The sequence below is a fragment of the Miniopterus natalensis genome, chromosome 12 (assembly GCF_054644295.1).
Source record: "Miniopterus natalensis isolate mMinNat1 chromosome 12, mMinNat1.hap1, whole genome shotgun sequence".
In the NCBI taxonomy this organism is placed as follows: domain Eukaryota; kingdom Metazoa; phylum Chordata; class Mammalia; order Chiroptera; family Miniopteridae; genus Miniopterus; species Miniopterus natalensis.
In genome coordinates, this window is record NC_142092.1 from 68,964,145 (window position 1) to 68,989,233 (window position 25,089).

Here is a 25,089-nt window from a genome sequence, read left to right on the forward strand (position 1 = left end):
GGAGATTAAGCTCAGGACAAGGACTCCTGGCCACCACGGAGACCTAGGCCTTATGAGTCCTTGCCCTGGACCTGTCCTGGGTGCCAGGGGCTCCAGAGTGCCTGGTAAGATGGCATGTTGGTTAAAAGCAGGGTCCCTGAAGCCGGCTGACCTGGGTTTGAATCTCAGACCCAGCACTTAGCTATGTGGCTTTGGTGAGCAATTTCCCCGCTTTGGGCTTCAGTGTCCTTGTCTGTGCAAGGACAGTAAGAGCAGAGCACACAAAGTCCACAGGGGCTGCAGGGAGGACTCCGTGAGGAAGGGCATCGGGTAGTTCTTTCTATCCCACCTATTTGATCGACTTCAGTCACTGGAGAACTGCCTGTGGTGGGGGGCCGCCTGCGGGTGAGGGACCCGAGACGGCCTTATGTCTCAGGCCAGCCAACTCCCTCACCCCAGTAGACCTGGCGGCGGGCGCCACCTCCTGTCTCACCCCTTTATGACCCACCAAGCCCCTCAAAGCTGCCCCCTCCCTTTTCCTACCAGTGAACTCACACTTGGCTGTTACCGCGTCCCAGCACCTCCTGTACAGATGGGGAGACTGAGGCCTGGAGAGGTTAAAAGTGCACATGGCTCCCCCCCAGGCTGGGCCATGGACCCTCTCTCCGCATCTGACCCAGGGTCTGGCCTGCAGATTAGCGCAGCGCCTTCCTCCTTCCCTTCGGACTTTCCCTGCCCCCTCCCCAGACTTCCAGGAACCCCAGTTCCTCCCAGATTGCCGGGCTGCGGGCCGCCTGGGCCGCCCCTCCATGCCGTCAGCCCTCGGCTATTATGTAATGATCAGATAACGGGCCAGGCTGGGAGATCAGATAAGACGCCCATTTATTTTGGGGCCTTTTCGAATCCTGGCCGCCCCCACCCCGCAGAGAATGGGGAGACAGGAGGGAGTGCGACGCCCGGCCTGTCTCCTGGAGCCGGAGGCGGGCCCAGACAGAGCTGAAAACAATCCCCTGGCACCAAGGGAAACTCCGGGGGCTCCCCCGGGACCTGAGCTGGAGGAGGCGCCACTGGGGGCCTGGGTGGCCGCCCGCCTAGTGAGAGGCTCCAGAGCCACCTTCCCACCTCTGTCCCCTGCCTTCTCCTCCCCCCCCCCGCCCCCACCAATAAGCATCTGTGTTTCCTGACCCATGGGCTTTCCAAATGGCCACCCCTAGAACCTTGGGGGGCCACAGATGATAATGATAATGTTGAGAAAAACATCTCTGTAGTCAGATGTCCTGGGTCCAATCCCAGTTCCGCCTCTTAAAAAGCTGGTCACCTTGAGCAAAAGCCCAACTTCTCCGAGTCTCAGTTTCCCCATTTGTGAAACAGCTTCCGTCATGCTCGCAGGGCCCAGGTCCTGCGAGGCTTCACATGAGCTCATTCATTTGCTCCTCACAGCAGCCTACGAAGTGAGTACTGTCATTATAACCGTTTGACGCATGAGGAAACCGAAGTTCAGGGAGGGACAAGAATGAGCTGAGGTTACCCAGCTACTAAGTGGCAGGGCCTGTATTTGAACCCAGGTAGAGCAGCTCCAGCGCCCAGCACCCATTTCACAGGCTGCGTGTCAGCTTGGTGAGGTCACCCCTGCACAGAGCCTGGTACCCAGCAAGTGTTCTGCAATTATTTTATAATAACCAGGGCAGATCCTTTATCACAGGGTCTTTTCTGCTTTTCTCTTCTTCAGTCACCCAGCCATCCAGCCACCCTTTGCTCCTTTCAGAGTCCAATAGTGTCCTCATATACTTCCCAGCTCCTAGCCCAGCCACTCCCCCTGGGCCTGGCCACCAGTGAGGCCTCAACTCCTTCCTCCAGTCTTCCTCATAACCCCACCAAAGCCTTCAAGCCCACACTCCACAACCTGGAGTGGAGTCAAAAAGTATAGGGATCTGACAGATGAAAAAGGTTCAAATCCTGATTCTGTCACCTTCCACCTTCCTTTCCGTGGCTCAGTGTTATTATCTGTAAAATGGATATGATGATCACCCTGGCCGGTTTGGCTCAGTGGTTAGAGCGTCAGGCCCCAGACTGAAGGGTCTGGAGTTTGATTCTGGTCAAGGGCATGTGCCACGGTTGCAGGCTCAGTCCCTGGTTCTGGTCAGGGAGCGTGTGGGAGGCAACCAATCAACGTGTCTCTCTCACATCGATGTTTCTCTCTCTTTCTCTCTCCCAGTTTCTCCAAAAAGCAATGGAAAAAATATCCTCGGCTGAAGATTAAAACAAAAAGGGATGGTGATCATCATAATACCTTTCTCGTGGAGCTGGTGAGAACGTTGGTAAGATGACACATACACGGTGCTAAATTGGCTTCCAATGCACGAAGGTTGCTCAGGAATTGGCAACTGCGGTCATGATTATTTATGCCCAGTCAGTGGGGAGATGTAAGTTGTGCCTTCAAACAGACCTTGTTCATTGCCTCTGCCATCCCTTTCCCGAATCAATGGTCTTCCTTCATTTGACCACTTAGTCAACTTCTATTCATCCTTCAAAACCCTATTGTGAAAATCTCATCAGAACTGATCCAGATGCGCTCTAGGTGGGAGGGCCACTGTAGGTACAGGAAAGGGACTGAATGCCCAGGGTGAGAAGATCTGGCAACAGAGATCCTTGCCACCGTCCCTGAGGCAGTATGGTGCAGTAGTTAGGCCCAGGGTTCAAGCACCAGCTGCTCATATCTGGACTGCAATACTCAAGCAAATACCTTCACTGGCCTGTGCCCCAGTCTCCTCGTCTGTAAAATATTGGTTGACAGTAGTGTCTGCTTCATCAGGCTTTTGTGAACTTGAGTCTGATAGTACATGTAACAGGTCTAGAGCAGCGTCTGGCATACAGTACATGCTGAATCAATGTTGTCTGTTATATTTGTCTCTCCCCACCCCATTCCAGGCCCTGAAGTCAGCTCAGCCTTAGATAAGTGTCCTTTTCAGCCTCCAGGGCTGATGCCCCAAAGCCGGGGCTGGAGCTAGGAGGAGAAGGCCCAGAGCTAGGGCAATCAGCTCTCCAAGCCCCAACATCAGGCCTCCAAAGGTGCAGAGAAAAGAAGCTGGGTTTGAGAGCAGACAGCCTGGGGTTGAAATCTGGACCTGTCACTTGTCCCAAGCCTTGATTTCCTCATCTATAAACTGGGTCTAGAGACAAAGAGCTGCCTGATGCACTGTGGACACACAAGTGGTTCCCTCCCTCTTGCCCAGATTACCTCTCAGGCCCTGGAGCAAACAGACCAGGCCTGTCCTCAGAGGGCCCAGCATTGACCCATCTGTGCCCTTGAGAGATGGGCCTCTCTCTCCCTCTGGGTCTTAGCGTTGCCCTCTGACTGAGGTGAGAGAGAATCTATCTCTGTTGTTCTTGTTGTTAATGCTCACTCGAGGATATTTTTCCCATTGATTTTTAGAGAGAGCGGAAGGGAGGGAGGGACAGGGAGAGAGGGAGAAGGGAATAGAGACAGAGGCAGGGACAGAAACATCAATGTGGGAGAGACGTATCGATTGGTTGTCTCCCACACAAGCCCCGACTGGGGTTGGGGATCAAACCTGCAACCTAGGTATGTGCCTGTGACCTGGAATCAAACCCACGGTCCTTCGATGTGCAAGCCGACACTCTAACCGCTGAGCCACATTGGCCAGGGTGAGAGAGAATCTTAATGGCCATCTCACCACTGGTTCCAGAGACCCAAGCTTTCCTGGCTCACACAGCTCCTGCTCCAACTGCTTTTTTCTCCTGGCAAAAGGGAAGCTGCCTGCCCTGCCTGGGGTGGCTCAGTTGCAGTATTGCCCTGTGCACTGAAGGGTCACAGGTTCGATTCCCGGTCAGGGCACATAGGAGAGGCAACTGATTGGTGTTTCTCTCTCTCTCTCTCTTCCTTCTTCTCTCTCTAAAATCAATTTTTAAAAAGCATATCTTCAGTTGAGGATTAAAAATAATACATACATACATACATACATACATACATAAATAAATAAAAGGGAAGCTGCCCCAGAATATAGCCTGTAAGACATGGATATTTGTGGTCTCTGTCTTGTGTCACTAGCCCTCTCTCTGGAGAGTCCCAGACCCCCACACAGGTGGCCAGTAGCACAAGGACTCCAAGTCCCGCCTCTGGCCCATTCTCCAGTAAACACTGATCCTCACTTTGGAAACACTCTTTGATCCCAGCCACACAACATGGGCCACAAATCCCAACACCCCCACTTCTGGGACTCTATCCAAGTAAAATACTACAAAATACAGGAAAATGTGCATGTACCAAAAATGTGGACCGAGGTGGTTTTATAATTAACCCCAAAAGGGAAACCACCTAAATATTCAACAATAGAGAATTTATTAGGCAAATGACAGAGGGCACATTTAAGGCAGAGAATATTCCAGATCCACAACAGGATGGTTATGGAGTCCACATGACAACATAGAAACCTCTGGGACATAAGAAGTTTACACAAGACACTGGAATATTAACCCATCTACATTAAAATTACCTTTAAAAGCTAGAGAGAAACTAGTAAGCAATCCACCGGCATGCTAACAATCCCCCCCCCCCTTATTTACTTTCTTTGAGGAGCAAACTGAAGTGAATATATAGTTAAATTGCTCTTTAAAAATCTCGCCATTTGTTCTTTAAAATAATTCCAACATGACAAAAACGTGTCTTAGGTGAAAAGCCTGATGCTAGAGAACAAAACAGTGACCTCAGGACTCTCCGTGAATATTGTGCGTTATTACTGCTTTGTTCTTAAGAAATGAACCATTGCTGTTTGTGCACCTAACAGTATGTCCCAGATAACTGTCCACAGCAGTGAAGACATACATCTAGTTTTTTTTGTGTGTGTGTTTTTTTTTTAATAACAGCTGCATGATATTCCACTGCATAATAATTACTTTACTGGGGCCTGGGCTGATGGATACTTGGGTGGTCTCCAGTTCCTGGGTTTTTGTTACAGTTACCTGGGCACTATACATCTGGACAGAGCTGGGCAGGTAACTCTCTAGGTCTGACTTCTGAGGGTCAGACTGTTATCTCAAGTTATAGTTTTTGAGAGATTATGTCCAGCTGTGTTCCCAGAAGGCTGGGCCTGGTTTGTACCCATTTGCACCCCCTCCAGCCTGAATGAGAATGCTTGGGTCATCCTCAACTCACCCCATCCCCCAGCATGGAGATCTGGGTTCCATGCCTTGGCCAGGCCCCCATCGCCCTTTATGGGCCTCAGTTCCCCAGACTGTGAGTGCGCTGGATGGCTGGAATGCCCTGGAACCCTGTGATCACTGGGTGCCAGTACCTGCTCGCAGGAGCAGATTGACAAATTATCAGGCGTTTTGCCAACCGGCTGTTAAACACAGTTGTTACTAAAAATTAAATTTTATAACCTTACAATGAAATAAATATTTTTAAAAAGATAATAAAGATCATATTTCTTACTTCATAATTATTTTACTTCATTTCATTATTATCTGTGCCGTTGAGGTCATCTACGTCTGTGGTATATGGGTGATGGAAATACTAGATAAGGGTGTCCTGCTGGGCACCTCTGACCAACTCCTAGTTTGGTGAGTTGGTAGCTTGAAATCAGCCATTTGGGAACATTTACACCACGGAAATTAGTAAGCGCAACTACGCCCTACTCCTCGCCCTTGTTAATTATTTGCTGGCACACCACTGCCTTTGATCCTAGAAAGATCTGCACAGATCTTTCTCTGACGACCAAGAGCAAGAGAGTGTTATGAAGCTAGAAATGTGGGGGCTGCGGGAGAAAGGCAGGGCAGCTACCGGGGAGCTCGGGTAGGGTTCCTATCGAGCTGTGGGAACTTGGTGGGCCACAGTCTCCACTTCCTGTCCTGTAAACTAGGGCAATAATGGCAGTCATCTTGCAGGGGACCGGGAGTTGTATCAAGAGGGGTTGCTGTGTCACCCTGGTTAGAAGCAAGAGCTCCAGGGAGCCACAGGCCTGGGGTCAAATCCCTGCTAAGTCACTAGTGTCTGAGGCTCCGTTTCTGTCTATCAGTGATGCAGCGGTAAGCATTTTAATCCTCACCTGAGGACATGTTTTTACTGATTTTAGACAGAGAGGAAGGGAAAAGGAGAGAGAAACATTGATCGGTTGCCTCCTGTACACACTGCAACTGGGGACCGAACCCACAACCTGGGTAAGTGCTCTGACCGGGAATCGAACCCACAACCCTTTGGTGTACGGGAAGACGCTCCAACCAACTAGGCAACCCTGCTGGAGTAGCGGTAAACACTTTACAGACCAAGGATTAGGGACTTTAAAATGCTTTGGGGTGGGGTAAGGTAGGGAGGGAATGGCTGTTGCTGCTCCACTTCTCACCGCCCCCCTAGATCCCTTAGGGAGTTCCTGGGTGCGCCGTGGCTAAAGGGGCGTCCACAGGGCCATCCTGTGGCTTCAGGTGGATGTGTCCACAGGGCACAGTGAGGCCACAGTAAGTGGGCTGGGAGTCCGCAGCTCCTTGTGGCCCCTCATCTGGTCAGCTTCAGAAGGCAGCAGAGGCCTTGACCCCCTGGAAAAGCCCACAGGCTGAGGAGCCCCTACAGAAGCCCTCGTCTGGGACTGTACCCCCATTCTGCAGACTTCTTGGGGCATAGAGCAGGGGTAGCAGCCGGGGAGAGCCCTCCGTTTAAAAGGGGTCTGGGGGTGGCTCACAGGCCCCAGGGAAGGAAAGGGTGGAAGGTTTTTAGCTAATCATAAAACAATGACAGTAACAACCTGGAGGCAGCCAGCCTGCCCGAGAGATATCAGCTACAAGCGTTGCCTCCACACAGACCTTCCCAGCAGCCCGAGGTGAGTGTGTTTCCATTTCCAACCCGCTTTGCTCAGAGGCCGGAGATCCTTCCCCAAGATCACACCACAAGGAAGTAACCACAGCCTAGAGCCCGGTCCAAACGTGAGGCCTCGCGCCCTCCTTCACACTCATCCCTCAGATGAGAAACTCAAGGCTCAGAGAGGGCAGGAGACTCTGGGGCTGCACAGCACTCTGGGACCTGGGCTTCCTGGGGAGAAGCAAGGAGGCCAGAGGCCAGAGACCAGGGTTAAGGTAAATAACTCACCTCCGTTTGCCTGAAACTCTTAGGGCTGAAAGCTACTGGTCCTGCCAGACCAGGATGGTTGGTCACCCTATGTAATTTGCCTTGGGCTCTCCAGACCCTCTAGGACAGCTCCATTGCCCATGAGCTTGGGACACAAGAGTCCGGTCTTCCCACCCTGGGTCCCTGGACACCTACTTGTGGGGCTGAGGCTGCAGAGGGCCACCAGCAGGGCCACAACCGGGTAGAGTGTGCTGCGGTCCATGCTGTCCACCCGGGGATCTGTTCGCTGGGCTTTATCCGGTGTCCAAGGGCAGGGCTGCGGGCAGGAGCAGGGGTCGGCGTGGGCTCAAGTGGGGACCCAAAGGGAGCAGGCAGCCGGAACGACGGCGTCCCTGCTCCAGCCTTCTAAGGTGGCGGCCAAGTTGGTCAGGAGAAGTGGGCACAGGGCGCAGGGCTGGGCCGGGGGTCGCTGGCCGAGGGATGAGCGGGAAGGGGCTGCTGGGCTCCCGTGGACGGCAGCAGTCTGGGCTCCAGATGGAGGCTGGGGTATGACCGGCAGCGGAGGGGAGCTCCTGGCTCATCCAGCCAGGCCAGGGAGGCAGGAAATGCGCTTCCTTAGAGAAGGGGCTGGGCCAGGCGGCCTGCCAGGCGGCAGAGGAAGTGCCACTGAGCTTTGTCGCTGGGTGGGGGGCCCTGGGGAGGGGGGAGGCAGTGGGGTGGGAGGGCCTAGGCTCCAGGCTTGTGTCCCCATGCACCCCACCTTCCCATCCCACCCTGTCTAGGGCTGGCTGGCAGGCCCTAAGGGCAAATGAAAACAATCACCCTAACAGCCCACCAAGGAGACATTTCAGGAGTCAGGCCCTGGCCAAGGTGGCCCATGTGGAGCTCACAGCCCCATTAAGTCAGTGTTCCCATTTTGCAGATGAGGAAACAGAGGCTTAATGAAGTGAGATAACTGGCCCAAAAAGATAGTGGGGTGGGGATTCGAACAGCCCTCATTGGGCACCAAAGCTGGCTTACATAGCAGTCATTTCAATGACACTGGCTGTCATTTCCTTGTTTTTCAGGCAGGGAAACTGAGGCCCAGCATGGCACATGGCACAGCATGGCAGCTGGGCTGAGGTCTTAGGGCTCAGAGAAAAGAGAGACCTGCCCAGAAATACACACTTTGTGTCCTTCCCCTCCATGGGCAGAAAATCCTTCAGACAAAAGACAGCCCCACATGAAAGGACATGCTTTAATGAGGTTTCTGAAGTCAGATGGCCCTGGGTTCAAAACCCTGCCCTGCCCTGCGAGAGCTTGAACAAGTCCCCTCAACCCTCAGTCACCCTGTTTGTAAAGTGGGCACGATGGTGCCTCCTTCGCCAGGCTATTGTGAGATTCCCAGAGGTTCGAGCATTACATAGCTGAGCCCTGGGCCTGACACAGGAAGTGCCCCCCCATGAGTGCTCCCTGAGCCTGGGAGACAATCCCCAAACTGTCCCTTGTTCATTCTGCAAACAGAATGTGCCAACTGTGTGTCCATCATGGTGCTAGATATGGGTAGCACCTAGGGTCAGGCCCAAGGGAGCTCAGAGGAAGAAGCCTGGGCTGCCTAGAGGAGGTGGCATTTAGGTCCAGCTTTTGAAAGACTGGGTGACTAGGGGTAGGGTGAAAGGAAGAGATGAAGAGGACAAGCAGGGGTGTGGTAGGAGGCAGACTCTGGCCCTGCTTTGGAGGAGGGGGATCTTGAATGCCAGGATTTTATCCTGATAGGCCACAGGGAGCCATGGAGGGTCATGGAGAAGGTGCTGGCAGAGCTGGGCTTTCAGAAGGCAAATCTTGATGTGTGCTGGCAGGACCCACAGAAGGGATGGAGTCGGGGGTCTTTCTCTTTATACTTCTCCTGAGTCCCAGATGGAGAAATCGAGGCCCAGGGAGGGAAGAGAAGGCAGGAGGCCTGGTGCCTCTGGAGAGAGCAAAGCAGGAGTGTGTTGCCTCCGCAGGAGCTGACGGGCGGGAAGGGCGGGTGTGGCTCCTTGGGTAGCAAGTTGAGGAAGGTTTGGTGGCCTAGCCCTGCAGCTGCCAGGCTAGTTCCGGGTCACGAAGACCCAACCATGCTCAGCAAGCCTGGAAGGCCGGGAAGGGGTGGGAGTCACCTGAATGTGGCAAGTCTTCTGCCCTTTGCCATGGGTGCAGAGATGGGGAAGTGGGCACCACAAGGCAAAGGGTGGCCTCAATGGGGAACAACAGGGTGGCTGTGAGGTTTTCCAGGCCCCGCCCGGACCAGGGACAGTTAATCCAGCCCCAGGGCTTGAACTCTCCCAGTACCAGGCCCCACCCTAGGCGTTCACCTTATCAGCACTGGATCCTCACAGCCACCCCTGGGGGCTGGTGCCATTAAACCATTTACAGAGGAAGAACCCAAGGCTCCCTGAAAAGTGAAAGACCCCTGGGGTAGAAAGTAGAGACCCTAGGGCTGCCTCATTCCAAGCTCACCTCCTTCCCTGCTGCTACCCCTGAGCTGACTGTGAGGACAGATGTCACCAGGGCTGTGAGTGTCATAGGATGACGAGGATTGTTGTCCAGGGTGGGTGTTGGGGCACCTGGGCTGTAACAGGGATCCCTTAGGAAGCTCTCCTCCAATCTCCCTCCCGCCACACTGCATAATCCATCCCCACACATGTCATAAACAAGGCCCGCTGGATTCCCCAGCAAGCAGGAGAGGCTGCAGATGGACATGCGGAAGAACTTGGGGGAAGCTTCCGGGGAGAGAAAATCTACAGGAGCTCCAGGAGAGCCTGGACCTGCCTACACAGTCCCTGTGGAAGAAGGAAGGGATTGGGGGCCCAGGGGTGGGAGAGGAGGTCACCCACACCACCCCTGGCCTGGGAGGGGTTGTGCTATGTGAGTCTTTCCCCTCCACTAGAAGCCCCTCGAGGGCAGACACTTGGATGCTTCTGCACTGCTGTGTCCCCAGCACAGAGCCCAGGACGACCCTTGAGATATATTTATTGAAACATGAAGTGCCCTGGAAGGTGAGGCAGGGGCGGGGCCCACGGAGGCATAGGGAAACCGAGGCATAGAGAGGTAGGTCTCGCTCCTGTTTCCAGCAGAAGAGGACAGTTCCCAGACTGGATCGCCTGCCCCGGAAAGCTTGATGGTCAAGTGGTCTCACAGCTGGGGACAGAGGTAGTTACCTTCCGCTGACCCCTAGGTGCACTCTCTCTCCAGGTGGACACGTCTGCCTCTCCCAGCACAGAGCAGAGAGAGGAAGAGGAAGGGTCATTCCTCTGGCTCCTTCCCTGCAGGGTCACTGCAAATGGGTGGCCTCCCTCCACTGAAGGCCACAGCCCTGACCCGGCCCGCTCCACATGGCACCGCAGGCTGAGCGTGGTCACAGCCCCACTGCTGCCAGCCCTGGGCTCAGCACCGTTCCCCGTGGTTTCCCTGCCCCTGCCCACACTGTGCAAACAGACCCCTCACTAACTCCCCTGGTCCCAGTGCAGCATGCCATCTGCTTCCTGATGGGGCTCTGGCTGGCTCCCGGGCTTCCAGGTGCCGCCTCCCCACACGCCAAAGAGACATGTGGCCGGTGGCCAGGCCCTACGCCCGGACCCCACAGTGGGCAGGTGCAGGAGCTCGCTCCCCCCCCCCCCCGGCTGGCCAGGAAGGCCAGGACTGCAGGAAGGGACGGAGCACGTCCACCCTGGCTGCTGGCCACCAGAGGAATTTTAGCCGGCCCCCAGGGACCCCCCAGGCGGCCGTCTGTCTCCAGCCCAGGCCTGGAGCCAGGGGCTGTGGAGAACAGCAGGGTCGGACCCACACGGGCAAGGCAGAAAGTGGGGGTGGAGGGAAGAGCACTGGGGCTGAGAGTCGGGGTATCCCGGCTCTGCCCCGAGAGGCCTAAGGCAAGGCCTTTCTGTAGTCTGGGCCTCAGTTTCTTCATCTGGGCAATGGGAGGGCAACCTGCTGGGCTGGAGGATCTCGAAGCCCAGGTGGGAGTCACTCCGCCATTCACACGCTTTCCCGGCCCCGTGTCAAGTGCCACCTCACAGCCACCTCAACAAGCTGAGACTGTTATGTCCCCATTTCACAGTGGAGGAAACGAAGGCTCAGATATGCATGGCAACAGGGCTGGGGAGAAGCAGAGGGTAATTCAAATCTGGCCTTTTTCCTCTTAGGCTTCTAGAACATTCTGTCCTGGTTGCCTTATCTGCCTCCTCACCAGCTCCTCCTCACCCTGGGCCTCTTCCCTTCTCTATCTACCTTCACCCCCAAGTCAGGTTTTCTCAAACCTTTGTGACCATGATGACATCGCGTCCCCGGGACTCAGGCTCAAGTAACTGAAACAAGGTTTCGTGAACTGATAGATGCCCTTGTGATGTGAATTTGTCCGGTTCCATCTTCTCTCAATACTGATCACAAGCCACTCTGTTGGGTTCGTTACCACCCACAGGTCTTGGCTGTAAAACACAGTGCCCTAGACCCTGGTGGTCTTCCACCTCCTGGGAACTTCTCTCAGGCCCTGCCCCAGACCTCTGGCTCAGAACCTGCATCTTATCAAGATCTCCAGGGCATTGGTGTGCACGTTAACATTTGAGAAGTGCTGTCTAGGTGTGCTCATCCAAACAGCTTTAAATACCATTTGTACATGACAGCTCCCAGTTTTACATAATCCAAATATAAAGTTCCAGCCAGAACTCCCCAGGCTCCAGGCTCCTGGGTGTCTAATAAGCAGCTCAGACTTCACCCGCCCAAAACTGGGCTCTGAGCTCTGTTCCTTCTCTGCCAACTGCTCCTGCCTCAGCCCTCATCTCAGACACTGACAGGTCCTTCCTCCCGTTGCTCAAGCCTCGAGGTTGACCTTGACTCTTTCTCTCACACCCCTCATCTGACTCACAAGCAAATCCTATCAGCTGCTCCCCAAGATTCCTATCCCTTCTCTGCTCAGTGCCCTGCAAGGGCAACCAACTCATTCAGCATAAAAGTGAGGGCCCCTCAAATGACAGCAAGGCTCCCCCATCCCCTCAACAGTCTCACTTCTGCTTTTACTCCCTTGCTCACATGACTGCAGTCACAGGGCCTCCTTGCTGTTCCTTGAATGTGCCAAGCACATGGTCACCTCAGGGCCTTTGCACTTGCTGTTCCCTTTCCCTGAAACACTTTCCCCCTAGATAACCACAGGACTTGCTCCTCCCACTTTAAGTCTCAGATCAAATGTCACATGGTCAGTGAGGACTTCCCTGAGCATTGAATTTTAAATAGCCCTCTCCCAGCTCCACAAGTGGCACAGATCACCCTCTCACGTACTATATACTGTTTATTTTGTCTCTCTCTCTCTCTAGAACAGAAGTTCCAAGGACCCCATTGCTTAGAACAGTACTTGGCTCACAGCAGGCATTCCATGTGTTTATACAATAAATGAACGGGCTCAACCACTGGGCTACACAGCTTGAGGTTTCACAGGCCATGATTCTGAGTCCCCAGGGTGTGAGTGTTGGGGGCATTCTGAGATCAGGGATGGGTCTCTGAAGAGGGAGAATGACTCCCCAAGGGGACAGGGAGGTCACAAGGGTCAATGGTCGCAACAGACTCTTCCAGAAGAGCAAAGCCCCTCAAAATCTCCCTCTCTTTTCCCAGTGAATGGTGTGGTGCCTGCTGCATCACGGGTGATGTTGGTCTTCCTGATAAAACCCACTCCCCAAGGTCTGAGGGACCTTGAAGACCACCTAAGAGGCAGAGGAATTCCACTAGGCCAGGGGTCTAGGACCTTTGAACTGTAAGGGCTCAGTTCATAGAAAGGAAAACTGAGGCCCGAAAAAGGTGAGAGACTCACCAAGCACCCTCTGAACCATGGTGGGCAACACAGGCAGGAGGCCCTGCACCAGAACCCCAGGAAGAAGGCAGAAGCAGGAGGGGCAGGCGAGGCTCTAGCCCTGTTCCCCTGCCTCTCTGTGCGACTTGAAGCATGCCACACAACCTCTCTGAGTCTGCTTCCCCAGCGAGGAAGCTCTGTGCTTGTAGGCTGTGCAGGTCCAGTAGGGCTCTGGCCCCACCCCTGCAAAGCCCCCCCCACTGTGGAGCCGCCAGGTCTTCCTGTTTACTTGAGGCCCCTCTCGAGGCTGGGAGGCGACAGCCTTGGCCTCTTCTGCTCCCCACTTCCTTCCTCTCCCACTTCAGCGCCTCCGGCCAGGCCCTCAGGGCCCCCGAGGCCAAGACTTAGGGGCACAGTCCAGTGGGGGCATCTGAGGCCACCACCCCAGAGGGCCTACCTAGGAGCACTCTCTCTCTGAGACCCTGAGGTTACAGAAGCGTTATGCCATCCCTCTGGCTGGTTAGAATGTTCCAGCACCTTGGGACAAGCCATTTCCTGGAGTGTCCCTAGAGACATGGAGACTATGACAGCATCTACGGTCCGGGATCCAACACCACGCCCACCTCTTAGCCCACCAGTAGGCAATGAGCACACACTGACCTGAGAGGTGCCCCCTCCTCCCACCCTTCCCCAGGCTTCCGCCACCACAGTGAGGTTCTCTCTGAGCTACCAAGTGTGGGCCTCAGACCAGCACCGGGGCCTCGCCACCCGAACCAGATCCGCTGGATCAGAACCAGCTTTCTAACGAGACCCTGGGGAGGTTCGTGCACACTTAAAACCAGAACGTTGCCCATCTGACCATCCTGCTTCGTTTTAAAACCCTTCATGAGCCCCGCCTATTAGGTATTCTTGTCCCAAAGGCTCACCCTGAAGCTCTGAAGCCTTTACGGCTAACTTCCAGGGCACGAGAGTCAGGGAGCGGGGGAACAAGTTCAACGACACCGCAAGGAAGCAACAGACAAAGCTGGGGGAGGAGTTTTCTGCGGGACAGCCGGTCCCTTCACAGGTCAATGTCATAAAAAGAGGGGGCGAGTCCTTGGAGGTTAATGTTTGACAGACGGCGCAAATGCAACGTGTGGTCCTGGGTTGCCTTCCAGTCTGAACAAAGACACGTTTTGGGGAAAATTACATGTGGATAGATTATTATGATATTAGTATTAACTTAGAGTCATTGCAACTCCGAGTTGTGGTTATATAGCAAAATGTCCTTATTTATTAAAGAGTCATACTGAAGTTACACTTTAGGGGTGAACTGTTTTCACATCTGTAATTTACTTTAAAATAGTTTGAGGCCAGCCGGTGCAGCTCAGTGGTCAAGCATTCACCCACGAACCAGGAGGTCACAGTTTGATTCCCGGTCAGGGCACATGCCCGGTTTCGGCCGGGATCCCCAGTAGGGGGCGAGCAGGAGGCGGCCGGTCAGTGATTCTCACCATTGATGTTTCTCTCTCTCTCTCCCTCTCCTTTCCTCTCTCTGAAATCAATAAAGATATATTAAAAACCAAACAATTACTAAATGTTGGCGATGGTGTACGGGTGTTCATTATATTACTTCCTCCAATTTTGTTGGTTTGAAATTGTCATTAAAAACAAAACTCTCGAAAATGTAGAGCACAGAGGAGAAACAAGATGGTGGCGTAGGTAACAGCTGCACCCGCGGCCTCCCGCAACCACATCAAAATTACAACTACAATGCAGAACCACCGTCACTCAGAGCCTCCTGAGATCCGGCTGCACAGAAGCCCCGCAACCAGGGAGTTGAAGGAGCACCGAGAGCGGGAGGAGGGGCGGAGACGCGGCCTCGGGCCCACACCTGGTGCCGCAGGTTAAACCCGGGAGGGGATCTCCGTGGCGGAGGTTTCCCGGAGGAGGGAGGGGTCCCAGCCCAGGGCTCCAGGGCCGGGAAGAGACGTCCCCACAACTCCCGGCTGTGAAACCGGCGGGGACTGTCCCTGAGGGTCGCGGAGGCTGCGGGAGCCCCAGCAGCTCCTCTAAAGGGCCCGGCGCGGACTCACTCGGACGCTCCCTCTGCACCCAGCGCCGGGCAGCAGCTGGAAAGGACCCAGGACACTCGGGGAGGAACTAACCTGCCTGAGATCCGGGCGAGAGGCGGAGGGGCGGCTTCCTCCCAGGCAGAGGGGCTGGCGGAGGCCATGGCTCCTCTGGCAAGTCCTCCCCGCACACAGCCGGCGGGCAGGCGCCATGTTTGAGTCGCCAGCACCTGACTCTCACCTTTGGCCCCGCCCCGTGATTCCCAGAGGCCCCGCCCCTCCCACCTGCAGCTCGTCCAGGCCATTTCCAGGGGCTTTTCTATGCAAGCGGCCTCTCGAGCCTCATGCTTAGGACTTTCCTAAAATCTCTCAAACAAGCAGCAGCGGCCCCATACGGCTTGATAAGTGGCCCCAGGCCTGGCACTAGCGGCAGCTGCACTGGCTCATAGCTGGGCCTCTCCTGGACACCTCCAAGCCCAGCACAAGTAGCAGCCAACTACGGTTTGCTGTGTAGCTCATGCTGGGGGGCCCTGGGCAAGGCACTGGCACAGGCTGACTTTGCACCTCCCCAGAGGCCCCAGAGACAGTGCACCTGGTGCTCAGACTCTACCACGCTGGATTACAACCCTACCACAGCCACGAGTGACACTCAAGGGGCGCACTCGGTGAACACCAAAGCCCCACTGAAGTAAATCCTGCTCCATAGGGGTGTCTCCAGCACAGCAGCTCTTTGGCTGTAGTTGCAGCTGGTCCTCACAGCTGATTTGCCTGGGGGTCAGTTCCTCCCAGGGACGCCAACAGCAACCAAGGCTCAACTACAACAGGACAGTGCACACAGCCCACACAGGGGAGCACCTAGAAGGCCCAGCTCAGGTGACTGGGGAGGCTGAGCCACTGGACCCTACAGGACACCTACTACACAAAGCCACTCTACAAATTCCAGGAGACATAGCAGCTCTACGTAATACATAGAAACAAACACCTGGAAGCAGCCAAAATGTGGAGGCAAAGAAACATGTCACAAAGGAAAGAACAGAAGAAATCTCTAGAAGAGGAACTAAATGAAATAGAACCAAGCAAGCTAACAGATAGAGAGTTCGGAATAATGGTTATAAGGATGTTTAAGCAGATTGTTAGGGAAATAACTGAGAAAATCGATAACATAATAAAGTACCAATTTGAAATGAAGGCTACAGGAACTGAAATGAAGAATAATTTACATGGAATCAACAGTAGAGTAGAGGATGCTGAGAATCAAATCAGTAATTTGGAACATGAGGAAACAAAAAACACCCAACCAGAAGAGCAAAAAGAAAAAAGAACCCAGAAATATGAAAATAGTATAAGGAGCCTCTGGGACAACTGCAAGAGGCCCAACATTCATATTATTGGGGTGCCAGAAGGGGAAGAAAGAGACCAAGGAATTGAAAGCCTATTTGAAAAAATAATTACAGAAAGCTTCCCCTGCCTGGGGAAAGAAATCAACTTCCAAGTCCAGGAAACAGAGTCCCAAAGAAGAGGGACCCAAAGGGGCCCACAGCAAGACACATCATAATTAAAATGCCAAAGGTTAAAGACAAAGAGAGAATCTTAAAAGCAGCAAGAGAAAAGCAGTTAGTAACCTACAAGGGAGCACCCATATGACTGTCAGCTGATTTCTCAACAGAAACCTTGCAGGCCAGAAGGGAGTGGTAAGAAATATTCAAAGTGATGAAAAACATGGAACTACAACCAAGATTGCTCTACCCAGCAAACTACAACCAAGATTGCTCAATTCTATCATTTAGAATTGAAGGTCAGACAAGGAAAAGCTAAAGGAGTTCATCACCACCAGACCAGCACTACGGGAAAAGTTGAAGGGTCTTCTTTAAGAAGAAGCTAATGAACAAAAGAATCTGACGAACTAAATAGATCCAGAGACATTGACGCATGCAACAGACGATCATATTTCAGAGGAAAGAGGGAAGGGGGTGGAGGGTGGGAAGAGATTAACCAAAGAAGTTATAGGCATAACCCATGGACACAGTTAATAATGGGGTGAAGGCCTGGGAAGGGGGTGGGAGGGAAGTGGAGGGGATCAATTGGGGGGAAAAAAGGGATACCTGTAATACTCTCAACAATAAAGATAAATTTTAAAAAACAAACAAAATGTAGAGCACAAAAAAACAAAACAAAACAAAACTCTCTGAGCCTACCATTGCCCTTTGGGGAAAGACTAGATACCTGGGTTGGCATTCAAGGCCCTGCAAGCCTGGTTTCCATCACCTCTCAAGCTTGTCTATAGCTAGGGCAGTCCCTCTAGCCTGCATTACAGCCCTCACTAATGCCTCAGCCCTCCCTGCACTCAGTTGGTCCTCTTCACCTCTGCAGCTCCGCAGAGCTGTTCCCCCTGCCTTTCCATGCACTCTGTCTTGTGGGGAAGTGAACTTCCAGGCATCTTTAGGGCCCCGCTCCAGAACTCCAAAGTCAAGGAACCTCTGCCACCAGCAGCCCCTCTGAGCTCTGTGCATGGAGCTGCCCAGAATTGGTCTTGGTTGAGTAGGCCTGATGGAATTTTGTGAGAACAGGTCCCCTCCTTGTGCCGAGAGCCACTTCACCGTGGGCCAGGGCTTATAAGCCTCTGTCCTGCCAGCATAGCAGGTGTCCTGGAGTGTTGCTGAAGGAACAAATGTGCAGGAAGGAATCCCCCAAAGGAAGGTTTTGTAGGGGTAAGGATGGGGTAGCAGTTACTGGAGCTTTTTAATTTTTTTGTATAATTTTTTTAAGTTTTCAAGCTTCTTTTTTTTTAAGTGATTCTTTGGTGAAGAATTTGGGTCAGCATAGATTTTCATAAATTGGGACACACCTGGATTCCCAAAGCTGTAATAAGAAACTGATAATGATGATTTTGTTGGGTGGATTTCCCTAGCTCCTGTGGCATGTTTTCCTACTCACCCTCACCTGGATCCTCAGACCACCCCGATAAAGGGGCATGTGCATGTGAGTGTGAGCATGTGTGTGTGTGAGCGTGTGGTCTGTATGTGTGTTAGCCCAGTTTGACAGATGTGACATGGACACCCCCATGTGGGAGGTCCCAGCGAGTTGAGGCTTCCCCACACACCCCAGTTGGTGTGGGGAACAGAGACCAGCCCAGAGGCCCTCACCCACACCCCACCCCGCCTGGACAGCTCACCGCATGATCCTGCCTTCTCCCCTCTCCCCTGTATTATCATTTATTTATTTCATGTTCTTCTTTCAATAGACTCACCTTTTAGAACTTAAATACGTTTATTTTAAAGGAAAGCTTAAATAACTAATGTAAATGGAAAACCAGCCACACTTGCCATAAATAGAAGGGACACACAGTGGGCACAGTCAGAACACAAGGGTTTCGTTGTGGCCAGGTGGGGCCCGGGCCCGCTGAGGGCTCTCTAGGCTTTAAGGGACCTGCTGGGGCTGGGAAAGGTGTTAAGGACACATGAGCACCAAATGGAGCCTTTCTCCATGATGAGGTCAGAGGATGACAGAGAACAGAAAGGGGAAGATGGTTCTCCCCAGGGGATTCTGGGGCCTCCCCAAATCACCCAGGCCTGGCATATCCCCAAGGCTGCCATGGTCTCTGGCTCACACCCTCTGCTTAGTGTACTCTTGCTAACCTGGGGGGGTCACTGAGCCTAATTGGAATTTTGAAGTGGGCTTAGAAAGGACAGGTTGTGACCTGTCCGGGGCCACCTGGTGGGAAGCCCTTCAGGTCTCACCTCCTCAGAGGGGCACTACTGACCATGACCCCCCCACACACACACACCAGTTCAATCCTGACGCCCTTTTCAGACCCTCAGGGCTTCTCGCACCGAGGAGACCAAGTCACTGCCCACTTGACCGGCTAATGTGTGCCACCCCCACTATCAGGAAGCCCCCCACAGCTTCACTGCATATGAGAGCTCAGTCCCCAGCGGGGGTTAGGCACAGAAAACAGGCTCAGAGAGATGAGGGCTCAGGGCCAAGGCCACACAGCAAGGATGCAGAGGAAGCCAGGCCCAGGCCCAGCTCTGCCTGACCCGAGGCGCCAAGAGCATGGACCCTGCCTCGGGCCCGCTGGATCCCCAGCTGGATCCCCAGGCCTGGCGTGGCCTTGTGAGGAGGGGTCCTGGGCCTTCCACCAGAGCCTGGGGAGGAGCAGCTGGCTGAGGTGGGCTGAGGGGCCCAGGGAGGAAGGGGGGGCTGGGACTCAAGGCCGGGCGGCCATCCCACATAAACCAACCCCAATGGAAGCGAAGAAAAAGGAGTAAAACCGAATGTCCTCGGAAATTCCTTTAGTGCTCAGCTGTCCATGAAAACAGGATAAAGTGGCTTCCTCTGTCTGTGACCAGCCGGGCAGGGTGGAGGCGCTGAGCTCAGGCCAGGGCTCCTGAGTCAGGCAGGGGTGGGGCTGGGCTGAGGGGGAAGGGGCTCCGCGCTGCTACTGGAGGGCATCCAGGTGGGTGCAGACCTGGGAGAAGACGCTGTCCACGCAGCCTTCGGCATTGACCTGCAGGGAGACTGGTGGTGAGGACGGGGACGCCGGAGGCTGGGTGGACCCCACCGTGGCAGGCCCCCCCAGAGGCCAGGCCTGGCTCCCGAGTCCAGCCGCAGTGGACAGCAGCCTGTCATCAAACCAGCGGGGAAACCAAGGCCCAGGAAGAACAGCTGGCCCAAGGTCACAGCAATTTGAGGCCAAGCCAGGCAAAAACCCAGGTTTCCTAGGGCTCCCTCGGGCCTGCAGGGGGCGCACCTTGCGTACGATGCCACGTTTCTCATAGAATGTGATGACAGGTTCTGTGGCCTTGTAGTAGGTGTCCAGCCGCTTCTTGATGGTTTCCTCATTGTCATCCACACGCCCGCTGGTCTCTCCACGCTTCAGGAGCCGCTTGGTCATGGTCTCAGGGCCTGCGTCCACATACAGCAGCAGTGTGGGCTGTCCAATCTGTGGGCAGGGCACTAGTCACAGGGGACCCTGTCCTGCCCACCCCAGGCCACCTCCCCCACATTTTCCCAGGGGCCCCACTTGAGATCCCCTCGTACCTTCAAGGCAACCTGACGGACCTTCCTAAAACCAATCTGCCTTGCCACTCCCCTGCTCAAACCTCTTCCATGGCTCCCCAGTGCCCTCAGGAGAAAGTCTAAACTCCTTTCCTGACCTATGAGGGCCTGCGCAGTGGGCCCTGCCCCTCCCCCCATCTGGTGCTCCTCACTCCTTTGCTCTCCTTGCTTCAGCCACACTGGCTCTGGGCTGGGCTGGCTCTCAGCAGCTTCCTCATCTGCCAGGCCAGGAGCCCTTTCCCTCAATACCAAGTGCCCACCTTCAGATCCAACTAAAATCTCATTCCCCTAGGGCAGTCTTCCTAGATGCCACCCCCACCACCATCCCCAGCCCCTGGGACATGGTCTTCCAGTTCCCTCTACTTATGTCCTCAGCACCTCTCAGGAGGGCCTCTGGTTATTTACCAGCCATCCCTCTCCCCAGCGGGCCCGGAGCCCCTGAGGGCAAGGGGCACCTGTCTTACAGCAGCAGGGCTGGGTAAGGACTTGAGAAAGGAACCAGGGATGAGTGAAGGGGTGAGCAGCAACTGAGCTCTGGGAGGTTCTCAACAATGTCACTGTCATTGGAATGATTGTTTCATCACCAAGAAGACTTGGAAGGGCGTGAAGGAGTTGACCTATCTTCCTTTGGTGGGGACCTGGCGCCCCCTGGTGTCCAGAGTAAAAAAGACCAGATACTGGACCCCTGAAGGCCACAGCAGGGATGGGCCCTGTGCAGAGCCAGGCGCCCAGACCAACACCCACAGCAGCCCCAGGAGGAATGAGAACTTTCAACAACCCCATTTTCTAGATGTGGCTCTGAGGGTCAGAGGTAACATCACACAGCTGGTGCCTACCTAGGTCCATGGCCTCCTAGTCTGAAGGAAACTCAGCCAATCCCCATTTCACAGATAGGGAACCTGAGGCCCAGATCTGGGTAGACACTTTCCTGAGGTCTTGCAGCCACTTAGAGGGCAAGAAATACAGTATCCTACCTCTAGATGTGGCTCAAAGCTATAGAAGTCTAAAGATGATTCCTGTCACAGAGATGGGCAGTGGGGTGAGGGTCTGGTCCAGCCCCCAGCCCACTGGGATGCCCAGTCCTCCTGGCAAGGCCTGCAAAGAGTCTTTCTGCCAAGAAGCCCTCCCTGAACCCCCCGCACACCCTTACTGACCTCTCCCTCCTTGGCACTTACGGCTCATTTTTCCCCCTATATGCATCCCAGTGTCTAGGTGCACTGAGTCCATGTACACACACTGTCTGAGGTGCGTGTGTGTATATTGCCAGGTGTGTGTGCACATGTACCCAGGCCTGTGTGCACGGATGCATATGTCTGTGGCTTTGTGCACATATATGTGAACCTCAGTGCCTGTGTGCACATGTACATGTGCTGTTGCCTGCATGTGCATGCACATGTCTATATACATGTGTGTATTTGGGTGAGATGCCCTCACCCTGTGGAGGGTTTTCCTGGTGGGTACCCATTCCAGGCAGCTCAGAGGGATCATCCTCAAGGCCCACTCTCTCCAGCAGGATTCCTTGTGGCCCCTGGAAGGAGGCTGGACTCTCCTCCTGGGCATCCGAAGCCTCCAGCCAGGCCTGAACCTCCCTCGCCCACACCATCCCCAGTTGCCCTGTCCCAATAGCTTCTGTTCTCCCCACATGAGCCTGACCTTCCAGCCCTGTCCATGCTATTCCCTGCCCCTCTGACCGCGTGTTTACAAATGCCAAGCCCCACTTCTGAAAAGTACATTCGCTCTAATCCCCATTCTGCCCCACGAGGCAGCTGTGCCCTATCTATCCCCATTTTGCAGATGGGAACACTGAGGTTCAGAATGACAGCCTGAGGCCTCGAGCAGTTAGGCTGGAACCTCAGCTTGGCCAGGCTTATGAACTCCCCAGCCCGGTGCTTCCCGTTCTTCTAGACTTTTCTCCTGGGCTTCTAGAAAGACTCCCAGAAAGTCTTCCCTCATTTCCCTCCTTACCCACCCCCATCATCATCACCCGAAATCTCTCCCTCTGTGTCCATGACAGCAGCCTCTGCCTGGCTGCCCCCAGCACAGCTCCCAAAGGCCATCCACCAAGTTGTGCCTTACCCTCTGCTCAAACTCTTCCCCCTGCTGCACTTCCCGAGGGTAGCCGTCGATCAGGAAGCCTTTGGAAGTATCTACCTTGGCCATCATGGCATCTCGGAGCATGTCCAACACTGTCTCCTGTGGGCATAGCAAAAGAAGGAGGGGCCGTGAGCCCCTCTTCACCCCTCCTCTGGGCTTGGTGTGCGCTTTCCCGCAGCTGAAAAGCCCTCTGTACTAACACGGACATTCCACACAAGTCTCCCTCTCCAGGCCTTCTCTGAACCACGAAGACTTGATGGATGGATCAAATCATTCATTCATTCATTCATTCATTCATTCATTCAATATTATAGATTGAGGCCCTCCTCCCTGCCAGCTCCTGTTGGGGCCCAGAGGACACAGCTGTGAACAAAGACCTTCCCAGTCCTTGGGAAACTCGTGGTCTGTTGATTTATCAATTTCTAAGCATGACACAGGTTGTATGGGCAAAGGAGGGGGGCTACTAGAGTATAAAGTTAGGGGGTCTTAGCCCAAATCTGAGGAATCAGGAAAGTCCAAAAGCCAAGGAGGAAAAAACATTCCAGGCAGGAAGGAGTCCATTGAGTCTGAGGGGACAGAAAGGCCAGGGTGGTGGCAGGATGGAGGGGTCAGCAGGGCAGGGTCCTGGAGGCTCTTGGGAGCTTCTGGAAGGAATTTTGTGCCAAGGGCAATGGGGACCCACAAAAGGGTTCAGAGCCAGGGAAGGTCATGGTCAGCCTTGCCAGTGTGTCATGGGCTTTGCTGGCTGATGTCCACTCAGGGCCACCATCACCCCCGCCCACCCAGCTGGGGCCCACTCACCAGTGGCACCAGCTGCCCCTTCTCCATGATTTCCGACAGCATCTTGCCCCTGGCCGAGCCCGAGCTGACCTCGGCCCGCAGGAGGTCCCCGGTGGAGAGGTGGGTGTAGCCGTACTTCTGGACAATCTTCTCACACTGTGTGCCCTTCCCTGAGCCAGGCCCTCCTGCAAGCGCCCACCCATTCAGAAACCCTGAGAAACGGAGTCCTCTGCAGGGACAGGGTCTGCCCAGGTCACCCATGGAAGGAGGGGCACAGCCCAGAGTGCAGTCCCAGGCCCCAGCTCCCACAAGTGCCTGCAAAGACCCCCCCCCTGCAAGTGCACCACCCGCCTGCCTCGGACTCACCCACCACGAAGATGATCTTGGTTTTCTTCAGCTTCTCTGTGGGAGAGAAAAGGGGGAGCAGAGCTGTCACTTGCAGGACAAATAGCCAGAGGCACCTCTGGATCCCAGGCCTGTACTGGGCCCGAGACAGAGGGACAGACACAGCTTACACTCCTGTCAGGGAGGCAGACAAGCCACAGCCCGGAGCAAATGGTGATGGCGAGGAAAGCTCAGGGACTGGGACAGGTCGGGGGAGAGAGGGCGTTCCAGGCAGAGGGACCAGCAGAGGCAAAGGCCTGGAGGCCACAAGCACAGGCTGTAAGAGGGACTCTGAGTGGCTCGAGTCACCCCAATCCCTGTGGGTGGCTGGACAGCAGCTGCTGGTCACCTCGGGCCTTAGAATCTTCCTCACTGCGGAGGTTTCTGGATGAGCAGCAGGCACCCATGGTCCTGTTCTGCTGTGTCCCCTACCCTTCCCCTCCCAGACCCTGGGCCTGCCCATCCCCGCCTTCCTTGGGCGGTTCAAGTGCGGAGCTGGCAACCACAACATATGTTGCCCTGGAGACAGTTGCTGGGGAAGAGGGCTGTGGTGAGCATATGGAACCCTTGCCCAAAGACAGAGGCCAGTTGACATTCCGACCTCCGTCTCACTCACCCTTAGAACTCAGCGAGACCACAGCCCCACCAACAGAGGGAAACTGAGGCCTAGAGGGGTGGGGGCCCGGTCTAGGGCTGCCAGAACCCAAATTGGAACCCGGGACCTCTTCTCAGGCTGCTGGCCTTCCCTTCCCCGGGAAGCAGGACCTGGTTGTGAGGCCTTAGAAAAGAAGTCTCTGCCCCTTTCTGGTTCTCTGTCCCTGTCCCAGTGACAAGGTGAGCTCAGAAGCTCCCAGGGGCTCTCCCAGTCATGAGGTTAGAGCCTGGAGGAGCTGTCAGAGCGACGTCTCCCATGCCTTCCCCACCCCCTGCCTGCCCTGTGACCAGCACAAGCCTGGGCGTGGGGGAGGCTCTAGCCCAGTGGCAGCTGACATTCAGAGCCCCAGAGGTGGAAGGGTGACCGCTGATTTCAGGCAGCAGCAGTCAGGCCCACTGGGCTCCTTTAAGAACTGCCCAGGCCGAGGCTCAATGCCAGGGATGGGATGGGTGGTGCTGCCAGGAGACAGGCCAGCTGGGCTCTCTGCCCATGACTCCTTCTAGGTCAGGCCCATAGGAGCCTGGAGGACCCAAGAGCCACCCCCACTGGAGAGTGGGGAAACTACATCCCAAGAAGAGCATCTGCACACTTGGGGCCTCTCTACAGGGCAGGCCTCCCCTTGCCAGTGCCTACCCTCTCTAGAAAGAGGCAGGGATTCAGCTCGAAAAATACCAGCATAGGATGTGAGCTATGGGGCACTCTGGGGCCTCAAGGAGGGCCCATCACTTCTAAAATTAATCTTGAAGCTGGCACATCCCATGAGAGGCCTGAGGAGGGTGCGGGAGCTCCCCGGCAAGCCCCACCTGGCAGCCCGAGAGCCTCCTCCAACCCCTCCCAGAGTGTCTCCCGAAAGCACACCCCCTTAACAGCTGGGCACACTGAGGTACAGGCAGTGAGCAGGAGAGAGGAGCCTCCATACCTTCCATCCTGCCGAGGTCCAGGGAGTGGAGTCAGCACGCTGCAAGATAAGGCACAGGTGGGGCGGGGGAGCGAGAGCTCCCCACCCTGCCTCTGCTCCAGCCAAGCCACAAGCCACTGGGGTGTGCCAGGCCCTGACTTGCCCTCAGAGGGGGCCGCCGGAGGCGGGCAAGGTCCAGGAGTCCCAGGTGACCTTGGAAAAGTCATCTTTTTTCCGTGTGCCTCTGCTGCCTCACCTGTCAAGAAGGGCAGAAGTCCCCTCCCACCACTGAGGGCCTCAAGCAGAGACACCAGCCAC

The 25,089-nt window shown here is 54.9% G+C and overlaps 2 protein-coding genes across 3 annotated transcripts in view; both read right to left on the reverse strand.

The window, feature by feature from the left end:
• ENG (endoglin) overlaps nt 1-7,498 on the reverse strand; it is a 30,049-nt gene extending 22,551 nt beyond the window's left edge. The window contains exon 1 of the mRNA XM_016211011.2: nt 7,250-7,498. Within this exon, the coding sequence (XP_016066497.2) occupies nt 7,250-7,316 (67 nt within the window). The 5' untranslated portion in view covers nt 7,317-7,498. The remainder of the gene's footprint in view (nt 1-7,249) is intronic.
• A 10,680-nt stretch (nt 7,499-18,178) lies between these two features.
• Nucleotides 18,179-24,854, reverse strand: AK1 (adenylate kinase 1). 2 transcript variants are annotated; one of them, XM_016211020.2, is made up of 6 exons: nt 24,793-24,854; nt 23,201-23,236; nt 22,856-23,019; nt 22,037-22,153; nt 19,653-19,844; nt 18,179-19,409 (listed from the first exon to the last, which is right to left on the reverse strand). In XM_016211020.2, exons 1-6 carry the CDS (start codon nt 24,797-24,799, stop codon nt 19,341-19,343), a joined length of 585 nt encoding a protein of 194 aa, XP_016066506.1. In that variant the 5' UTR covers nt 24,800-24,854; the 3' UTR covers nt 18,179-19,340. The 2 variants fall into 2 exon arrangements, with proteins under 2 accessions (XP_016066506.1, XP_087679066.1); XM_087822940.1 differs by lacking the exons at nt 23,201-23,236; nt 24,793-24,854 and having other exon boundaries at nt 22,856-23,180.
• Between the last annotated feature and the right edge of the window lie 235 nt (nt 24,855-25,089).